Source organism: Carcharodon carcharias (genome assembly GCF_017639515.1).
Source record: "Carcharodon carcharias isolate sCarCar2 chromosome 27 unlocalized genomic scaffold, sCarCar2.pri SUPER_27_unloc_1, whole genome shotgun sequence".
Classification (NCBI taxonomy): Eukaryota; Metazoa; Chordata; class Chondrichthyes; order Lamniformes; family Lamnidae; genus Carcharodon; species Carcharodon carcharias.
The window spans coordinates 3,646,817-3,657,748 of record NW_024470624.1 but is presented as its reverse complement, the minus strand read 5'-3'; the positions used below and the strand labels follow the sequence as shown (position 1 = coordinate 3,657,748).

The following is a 10,932-nucleotide window of genomic DNA, read 5'->3' as shown; positions in this document are numbered from 1 at the left end:
TGGTCCAGATCTCTCTCTCTTAAAGACATTGACATCCTTTGCTCCCTCAGCTTGACACATTTATTTGTCTGGCTAAAAGGATGGTCCCTTTCTGAATGTTCACAATTAAAGGGGTGGTTTCCCCAGGAGATGGCTGACATTTAAGGGAACAGTTAATTAATATAGGACAGAGATATGTCTGGTGTTGTTATATGGTACATATTAGATATTATTTATGGTTCAGGAATAAAGTCCTTTTATTATTATTTCTAGTTTTTTAATATATGTAGGTCCTGACATATTCAATATATTTCTGGCTGTGTAATCAAGCTCATTTATTATTATTTCTAGCCTTGTGATATAGTACTGTAGCTACCTTATATATTTCCAGCCTTACATTCATTACAGCACAGAAAGAGTCCATTTGGCAACTTGAGTCCAAGATCGCTGCCTTAAGTTCTTCCTCACATTCCCCCTGTATATCTAACCAGTAAATATACTTCTATGAAGATTTTCAAGTCTTGGACAGGAATCGGTGAGCTTGCGTCTTTGATGAGCATGAATCGGCCCCAGGAGAATTGGGAGGGTGCACATCAGGTGCAGCAGGGTGAGAATGGAGGGAGAGTGTGTGGGATGGAGATTTACAGTTTTTGGGGAATGAGAGAGGAAAGAATGCACCATACAAACTAGAATTGTTGTTTCTGAATTTCTGTCCTGTACTGACAGTGATGAATTTTGTAAACTCCTTTTACTGTATATCAGAGAAGGAGGATTTGCAGACAAAATCTCAATGTAAATATCACATCAAGATCTGATAGAGCAACCCATTTCATCAGGACCTGAATATCACCAGCCTTTGAACACAGAAGGAGAAATGTTTGTCTTTTCTGTCTGCCTCAATCAGTTTTACACGTCTGTGTGACTGGAAAAGCACCGAGACACACACACCCGAGTGAGAGTGTTTCAGTGCACTGACTGTGGAAAGAGCTTTCACCAACTACACAGACTGAAAAAACATCGCACCATTCACAGTGAGGAGAGACATTTTACATGTTTTGTGCGTGGACGAGGCTTTAACTGACCGTTGGACCTGGAGAGACACAAAGACACCTGCACCATGGAGAAACCCTGGAAATGTGGGGACTGTGGGAAGGGATTCAGATGCCCATCTCAGCTGGAAATCCATAGACGCAGACACACCAGGGAGAGGTCGTTCACCTAATCTGTGTGCGGAAAGGGTTTCAGTCATTTATCCAACATAATGTCACACAAACTAGTTCACAGCGGTGAGAGACCGTTCACCTGCTCTGAGTGTGGGAAGGGATTCAGATCTCCATCTAAGCTGAAGATTCACTGACGCACTCACATCGGGGAGAGGCCATTCAACTGCTCTGAGTGTGGGAAGGGATTCACTCAGTTATCAAACCTGCAGACACACCGACAAGTTCACACTGGGGAGAGACCATTCACCTGCTTTGTGTGTGGGAAGGCATTCAGTGATTCATCTGGCCTGTGGACACATCAGCGAGTTCACTCAGGGGAAAGGCCATTCATCTGCCCTATGTGTGGGAAGGGCTTCACTCAGTCAAGCAACCTCCTGAGACACCAGCGAGTTCACAAGTGATTCCAGGGGTTGGATTCTGCTGTTATTGCTGCTGTTAATCACATCCAGGACTGAACCATGTTCATTCTGACAGTTGGTGAAGTAGGAGGGTCGGAGGGTTTCTTACTGCTGGACTGGCTGGTCTCACGACTTTGCCTCCAGTGGGCTGATGCTCTTTGAGCCTGGGAGTGCACATTTCCACTGAAATAATCCACAAAAGCTGATGAAGTACATTTATTTTAACCTAGATAGTAAATAATGCTTTTCTTACTACAGGAAGTATATCTGAAGTAAGTACATTTGTCTCTGTTCCATTGAGTCTACAGCACAGGGGCAGGCCAGTCGGTTCAATAGGTCTCTGTCAGTATTTATGCTCCACATGAGCCTCCACCTCTTCATCTGTCCCCATCAGCATATCCTTCTATTCCTTTCTCCCTCATGTATGTATCTAGCTTCCCCTTAAATGTATTCACGCTATTCACCTCAACCACTCGCTGTGCTAGCGAGTTCGACATTCTCACCACTCGCTGGGTAAAGCGGTTTCTCATGAAATCCCTATCAGATTATCGAACCACTTCATCATCTTAAAGACTTCCATCAGGTCACCCTTCAGTCTTCTCTTTTCTAGAGAAAAGCAGCCCCAGCCTTTCCTGAGGGTTAAATGCTCTCAGCTCTGGTATTATTCTTGTGAATCTTTGTTGTCCCTTCCCCAGTGCCTCTATTTCCTTTTTCTAAATGGAGATCACAAATGTTGACAGTACTCCCGGTGTAGTCTAACCATGGTTTGAAACAAGTTGAACATAACCTCCCTGTTTTTCAATTCTATCCCTCTAGAATGGAACCCTATATCTGGGCCCCACACTTCAGGAAAGATGTGAAGTTCTTAGAGAGGGTGCAGAGGAGATTGACAAGAATGGCACCAGGGATGAAAGGAGGCAGATTCAGTCATGGTTTTCCAGAGAGAACTGGATCATTATCTGAAGAGGAGAAATTGGCAGGTTATGGGCAAAAGTTCGGGGTTGTGGGTCTGGATGAGTTGCTCTTGCAGAGAGTTGACACAGACACAATGGGCTGAATGGCCTTCTTCAGTGTTGTAACAATTCCATGATTCTAGAACACCAGCTCACCGATTCTATTCAACACGGCATGATGGTGGGTAGCACTCTTGCCTCTGAGTCAGGAGGTGGGGGGTTCAAATCCCGTCTCCAGAGACTTGAGCCCCCAAAATCCAGGGCCCGCACGCCTAGTGCCAGTACTGAGTGGAAGCTGTCCTGTCGGAGGGACTGTCTTTCGAGTGAGACATTATCCCGAGGGCCCCATCTGCCCCCTCAGGTGGTTGTACAAGACCGAATGGCCACAATTGTAAGGAGAGCAGGAGGAGAGGAGTTCACCCCTGGTGTCCTGGGGTCCGATATTTATCCCTCAACCAACCTCAGTAAAAAAACTTGATCTGGTCATCATCACATTGCAGGTTGTGGAATCTTGCTGTGCACAAATTGGCTTCTGTGAATCCTACAGTAACTATGCTTCAGGAAGTGTTTCATCCGCAGTGAAACTCTTTGAGATGCCCTGAGGTGGTGAAAGGTGCTATTTAAATGTAATTTTCTTTTTAAATCTGCAAACCCCTATTCTTTGGGGCAGATCATCCATACAAACATATGAATTCGGAGCGGGAGTGGGCCATTCGGCCCCTCGAGCCTGCTGCTCTTTTCACGAAGATCATGGCTGATCTGATTGTGGTTTCAACTCCACATACTGCCTCTCCCTGATAACCTTTGACTCCCTTGTTGTCAAGAATATATCTACCTCTGCCTAAAATATATTCATTGACCCTGAATCCATCGCTGTCTGGGGAAGAGAGTTCCAAAGACACATGACCCTCTAAGAGAAAACAAGGGACCCCTGGGGGCAGGATTGTGGGAAATCACTGTTGGTTCAGGAACCTGAGGAAGATTCACACTCATCTCTGGGGTGGTCGCCCAATTGAGGTGGGGAAAGTCATCGTGTATTTTGCAAGTAAACCTTTTACTTTTAAATAAATATCAATGTTATTTGCTACTTCAGAGTCTATCCTTGCCTGATGGTTGAGTCTCCTTTGAACTAATGTATTTTAGAGGGTTAATTTGGAACTAAGAAATTAGGTGCCTGCAACCAAATTAAACTCAGCTGAAATTTTAATTATACACCCCTATAGAGAACATCGAGACGATGCAAGAAATATTCACAAGGATGATACCAGAACTGAGAGTGTTTAACTTACAGGATAGAGTGAACAGGCTGGGGAAGCCAAGGCTGAGGTTTGACCTGAGAAAGGACCTCCAGGTTATGAATAGGTGCAACAGGTTTGATGTTATCAAGTCATCACTGTTAGTACAGGATAGAAATTCAGAAGTGACAATTCTAATTATCATAAAACATGTTATTCCCCCCTTCAAATTATAAATATCTGCCACCACCCAATGAAACCACTTCTCCCAATTGAATTTAAGACTAATTCATCCGACTATCCTGCTCCTGCTTTTCCACAATTCTCCTCCCCTGAAAGTGCTGACTCTCAGGTTCAGTTTCACACTCACCTATTGCCCTCCCCAATATGTCACCCAGGTGTCGAAATCTTTACACCTGAAGTTAACAAACTGTTTTGCTCAGGGGGTGTCACAATCAAATCCAGTGACTGCCCACATGTACTTTGTGTCAGGGTGAGGTCACTGCGCCCCCCCGCCTTTCTATCCCAGTCCCAGGAGTTTGGAGACTGGGATTCGGATGAGTAATGGCGGCCGCAACTCCCACAATACCCCGCGCTGGAAAAACCGCTCTATCCGCCGCGTGGGCGGACGGCCCGGGACTGCGCATGTCCGAGGGAGAGGGGAAGCTGCGCATGTGCGGGCAGAGCCCACTCTGCTTCCTTTCATCTGAGGTCTTGACCATTGGGAAGAGTTGGAGGACCGGAAGGAGGCTGGTCCTCCAGCCAATCAGATTGTGGGCTTTGTGTGAATGAAGATTGAGCTTCACACAGACTAAAACTTCCTCCTGTGTCCAATATCTGTGAGTAAAACACTTTCTTTTCTCCCCCTTTCCATTTCTTTTCTCATCCTGGGGGCAAATTGTTGACTTGCAGGAACTTGAGGGAAAGGAGGTGAATCCAGGGAGGGTGCAGACTCTGGAAAGGTTGGCCCAGGTCTCTCTCTCTCTCTTAAAGACATTGACATCCTTTGCTCCCTCAGCTTGACATATTTATTTGTGATTCATGTTGTAAAAGTTGAACCTGATTGTATTTTTGTAATGGTGATTTTGAAATGGTTGGAAATATTTTTGAAGATTTATGAATAAAGTATATTTTTGCCAAAAAAAAACATTTATTTGGCTAAAAGGATGGTCTCTTTCCTAATGTTCACAATTAAAGGGGAGGTTTCCCCAGGAGATGATTGACATTTAAGGGTACAGTAAATTAATATCGGACAGAGATATGTCTAGTATTGTTATGTGGTACATATTAGATAGATTATTGATGGCTCTGTAATAAAGCACATATATAATTGTTTCTACTCTTCTAATACTGTAGATCACTGTTATATTTTTCCAGTCATGGTCATTACAGCACAACTCGAATACATGCCGACTCAGAATGGTCCTGTCGGTCCCATTCCCCATCTATATCTCCATTCCCCTGCAAGTGTCCATCCAATTTTATTTTGAAATAACTGATTGTCTCTGCTCCCACCACAAACAGCGGCAGTGAGTTCCAGGAGATAACCACAGAAATTGGGAGGATTTATATTCAGTACAGCAGAGTGAGAATAGAGGGAGAGCGTGTGGTACAGAGATTTACAGCTTTTGGGGAATGAGAGAGGAAAGAATGTTCCATAGAAACTCAAATTGTCTGTACTGAGTTTCTATCCTGTACTGACAGTGATGACTTTTGCAAACTCCTTTTACAGGCTATTGGAAGGGGAGGACTTGCTAGAAAGAAATCTCCAAGTAAACATCATATCGAGATCTGACAGAGTATCATTGGTCTTTGAAACTAGAAGGAGAAATGTTTGTTCTGTCTGTGTCAAAACATTTTAAACACCAGTGTGACTGGAAAAGCACCGAGATGCATACACCCGAGTGAGAGTGTTTCCAGTGCACTGACGGTGGAAAGAGCTTTAACCAGTTACACAGCCTGAAAAAAACTTTGCACCATTCACAGTAGGGAGACACTTTAAGCGTGAGGCTTCAACTGATCATTGAATCTGGAGAGACAAAAGGACACCCGTGCCATGGAGAAACCGTGGAAATGTGGAGACTGTGGGAAGGGATTCAGATCCCCATGTGAGCTGGAAATTCATCGACGCAGTCACACTGGGGAGAAACCATTCATCTGCTCCGAGTGTGGGAAAGGATTCACTCAGTTAGTCATCCTGCAAAATCACCAGCGAGTTCACACTGGAGAAAGGCCGTTCAGCTGCTCTGAGTGTGGGAAGGGATTCAGTGATTCATCTGCCCAGCGTAAACACCAGCGAGTTCACACTGGAGAGAGGCCATTCACCTGCTCTGACTGTGGAAAGGGATTCACTCAGTTATCCAACCTGCTGAGACACCAGCGAATTCACACTGGTGAAAGACCGTTCACCTGCTCTGAGTGTGGAAAGGGATTCACTCAGTCATCCAACCTGCTGAGACACCAGGGTAGTCACACCAATGAGAAACCCTTGCAATGCTATGAGTGTGGCAGTGGCTTTAAAAGCACTGCAGACCTGATGTTCCACCAGCGCATTCACACTGAGGAGAGGCCGTTCAGCTGCTCTCACTGCGCAAAGAGATTTCGAACATCATCAAACCTGCAGACACACCAGCGAATTCACACCGGGGAGAGGCCCTTCACATGCTCCGCCTGTGGGAAGGGATTCACTCAGTCATCCAGCCTGCTGAGACACCAGAGCAGTCACACCGATGAGAGACCTTTTAAATGTTCTGATTGTGGTGGAGGCTTTAAAAACTCTCTGCATCTCATGGTCCACCAGCGGATTCACACTGAGGAGAGACCATTCACCTGTTCTCACTGTGCAAAGAGGTTTAAAAGGTCATCCCACCTGTGGACACACCAGCGAGTTCACATGGGGGAAAGGTCGTTCACCTGTTCTGAGTGTGGGAAGGGATTCAGTGACTCATCCAGCCTGAGGGAGCACCAGCGAGTTCACAAGTGATTCGAGCGGTTGGATTCTGCTGTTATTGCTGCATCCAGGACTGAACCGTGTTTATTCTGACATTTGGTGAAGTGGGAGGGTTGGGGTTTTTTTTCTGCTGGTCTGGCCAGTCTCATGACTTTGCTTTCAGTGGGCTGATGCTCTTTGAGCCTGGGAGTGCACATTGCCACTGAAACGATCCACAAAACCTGATGATGGACATTTATTTTATCCTGGATAGTAGATGGTGTTTATCCGACCACTACAGGTAGATCTAAAATAAATACATTTGTCTCTGTTCCATTGAGTCTACAGCACAGGGCCAGGCCAGTCGGTTCAATTGGATTCTGTCAGTATTCATGCTCCAAATGAGCCTCCACCCATCCCTCTTCATCTCCCCCATGAGCATATCCTTCTATTCCTTTCTTCCTCATGTATGTATCTAGCTTCCCCTTAAATGTATTCATGCGATTCACCTCAACCACTCGCTGTGGTAGCGAGTTCCACATTCTCACTACTCACTGGTTAGAGATTTCTCATGAACTCCCTTTTGAATTATTGAACCCCTTCATAATGTTAAAGACTTCCATCAGGTCACCCTTCAGTCTTCTCTTTTCTAGAGAAAAGCAACCCCAGCCTTTCCTGAGGGTTAAATGCTCTAAGTTCTGGTATTATTCTGTGAATCTTTGTTGCCCCTTCTCCAGTGCCTCTATTTCCTTTTTCTAAATTGAGATCACAAATGTTGACAGTACTCAGTGTAGTCTAACCATGGTTTGAAACAAGTTGAACATAACCTCCCTACTTTTCAATTTTATTTCTCTAGAATGGAACCCGATATCTGGGCCCCACACTTTAGATGTGAAGTTATTAGAGAGGATGCAGAGGAGATTTACAAGAATGGCACCATGGACAAGGGACATTAGTCAGTTGGAGGTGTTCGTGCAACTGAAATTTTTCTCTTTGGATCATAGAGTCATTAGGATGTACAAGGAGACCATTCAGCCCATCAAATCCATATTTCCCTCAAGAGCCCATCCAATTGCCATTTTAAATTGTTCATCGTCTCTGCTTCCACCCCCCTCATGGACAGCAAGTTCCAGGTCATTCCCACTCGCTGTGTGAAAATATTCCTCCTCACATCCCCCCTGCATCTCCTGTCCAAAACCTTAACTGTCCCCCTCCTCCTTGTACCATCAACTGATGGGAACAGCTTTTCTTTGTCCACCTTATCTAAACCTGTCAGAATCTTGTACACCTCTATCAAATCTCCCCTCAACCTCCTTTGCTCCAAGAACAACCCCAGCCTGATGTCTACAATAAAGAGCAAACCAAAGATGCTAAAGCCTGAAATCAATTGGGAATGTTTGATTTCTGTTTTAAAGATATGATTAATATATTATATTAGACAGTAAACAAATTGGAGTAACTCATCTAGGTGTTCAGTGGAATGTTTCAATCTGGTATCCACCTATATTCGAGTGAAATTCAGGGAGCTGTAGATGAGATGAATTAGGATATAAAAGAACATCATTCAGCCCATAAACTCCATATTTCCCTCAACTGTCCATCCAATTTCCTTTTGAAATCATTCATTGTCTCCGCTTGCACCACCCACACAGGCGACAAGTTCCAGCTCATTATCACTCGCTGCATAAAACAGTTCCTCCTCATACCCCCCTGCATCTCTTACACAAAACCTTAATTCTGTGTCCCCCTCGTTCTTGTACCATCAGCGAATGGGAACAGCTTTTCTTTGTCCACCTTATCTAAACCTGTCATAATCTTGGACACCTCTATCCAATCTCCCCTCAACCTCCTTTGAGAGCAAACAAAAGATGTTAATGCCTGAAATCAGTTGGGAATGTTTGATTTCTGTTTTGAAGATATGAGGAAAATATTGTACTGGACAATAAAGGAATTGGAATAACTCACCCTGGGTGTAGTTCAGTGGAATGCAACATTCTGGTTTCCACCTACATTCTAGTGAAAGACAAGAAAGTGGAGATGAAATGAATAAGTTGATCGCTGTATCTTGGCGAAATTTGTCTCCTTTGCCTATGAACTTCTTTAAAAGAAAATCACACTCGGGTCTTCATTCTCTGATTGTTTTATTGATCCGAAAGGTGTAAAAGGGGCCAAACGTCAGCAGAAATCTGGCAGAGCTGAGAACAGACGACTTGCTATGTGGGAACAGGGAGATGAGCAACTCCCAGAGGACAGAGAAAACAAGAGTGCCTTGAATCCTAGATAACACCTGGGTGTCAAGGCCACCATGTTTTCACTGCTTGGCATGGGAATGCTGACTCCCTGTACCAGGGACGGAGTGTGGGAAGCCAATTGTTTGAGAGTTTGACGTGGCTTGGGCAGGTACAGATGGTTCAATGACAGGTTTTGTAATTGGTCTGTTCAAATGTTAGCTCGGCAACGATTGGGTTGAATCAGTCTCCATACACTTTGTGATGTAAAAAAGTATCAGAAGGGATTCCCCGAGCACAGAGATTTGTAGAGGTTTTACATATTGCATTGACTGGTGCCATGGCATCTGGGGCAGACCAGGGAGCATTTACGTGGAGATGGTGCTTCTACCCAGAGTGTAATGGTAATGCTGCTGCACTTTGATACTACTGCTCAGACATGAGCATGTGTAAGGTCTTATTTATACTGAATAAAATCTAACCACTGTCACCAATAAGGGTTATCACTGTGAATCATTTCAGAGTTTGAGAAAGGGGATAAAGGATTAACTGACTCCCTGAACCCCATTTTTTAACATCACTGTGTCAAAAATAAAATCTCATCTCCCCCTCTGGCTCCTTTGCCAATTACCTTAGAGTGACTCACTTTCTGTTAAAGAGCCTGCCAATTCCTCTCACCCACTTTCCATAAAGTGAAGAAATCTAATCATGAAAAGTCCAAAAAAATCAAATAACTTTTACTGATAAAAGTTTATTAATGAACATGGTTAAATAAAACAGAAAATTACTTGAGGATCAAAGACAACCAGAGTAAAATGATGTGCACAATGTTCTGGACCCAAATGGTTTCTCTTCAGCTCCTCTGTACCCTGTTCCTGTGACTCCCCGCTTTGGACACAGGGGCACTGAACCCCGGGGGTCGGGTCACCATCAGCCCCAGTCACCCCCTCCCGTGTCCTGATTGGTTGGAGGCCCATTTCCCAGTCAGTCCTCCAGCACCTTCCTGTCTCTCTATCAGTGCGATGCCCATGGCAGTTTCCCAACTGGGGCGCAGGCCCTGTTATTCTCAGCTAAATTCAGCCCTCAGCTCGTCGCCTGGCTGTCATTGACACAAGGAATAGAGAGACAGAAAGGTGCTGGAGACTCAAATGGGGAGTCAAAATTTATAGTCCGAAACCAATACTTCAACATTTGTCAGTCAAATACATGTTGTTTACACCGGGGTTTTTATTATTCGATTTAGAGCCTGGATGTAAAACGCTTTGGGACGGCCTTTGGTCATGAGAGATGTGATGTACATGATTCTGTTAAAGCTAAGATTGATGTTATCTGATCTTGTTATCTGTAATTTAATTGATTTCAGCCACCCCCAACTTGCCATTTAATAAATTCACTTTGGTTCAGACAAGACTAACCAATTAAGGCAAAGACAGAATTCTCTAGATAGTAAATTTAAAAAGAAGCTTATTAAAAGAATAATATTTACTGAACAATTTTAAGACATTGACTTGTACAACTTCAAGTGGGTGATCAGTCTGTAGAAGTGTAACCCTCTCTGGCTCCTTCTTTGACAGTAATTCTTGTGGAATTCGCCCTCGGGAGTCTGGCTCCTTCTCTGACAGTAATTTCCTTGGAACTCGGCCTCGGGAGTCTTCAGTACTTAGCTAGCAAAGAAGACCTTCAGAACCTCTACTTATGTCCCCAAAGTGACCATTACCTCACCTCAGAGTTGGGTCTTTGACATGACAATTGGTCAATTTGGCTACTAGATTAATTTAATTGGATCCCCAATTACTTACACCACCACCTCACATTATCTTTGATAGGAATACAATAGAACTGTTTCATTTTATCCCTTTATCTGATTGAATACAATCCCTTATTCATAGAGTTTCAAATGTTGAGGCAAATCAGAGCTTGAAGGTCTCTCTTGCCAGTACATTTATCTTCATTGCACATTTATAGACAGCAATTAAGTTTTTACATT

The 10,932-nt window shown here is 44.1% G+C and overlaps 1 protein-coding gene across 1 annotated transcript; it reads left to right on the top strand.

The window, feature by feature from the left end:
- Positions 1-5,644: 5,644 nt before the first annotated feature.
- LOC121273614 (zinc finger protein 239-like) lies at positions 5,645-6,771 on the top strand. Its single transcript, XM_041180762.1, has one exon. The coding sequence runs from the start codon at positions 5,845-5,847 to the stop codon at positions 6,769-6,771; it is 927 nt and encodes a 308-aa protein (XP_041036696.1). The 5' UTR covers positions 5,645-5,844.
- The last annotated feature ends 4,161 nt before the right edge of the window (positions 6,772-10,932 follow it).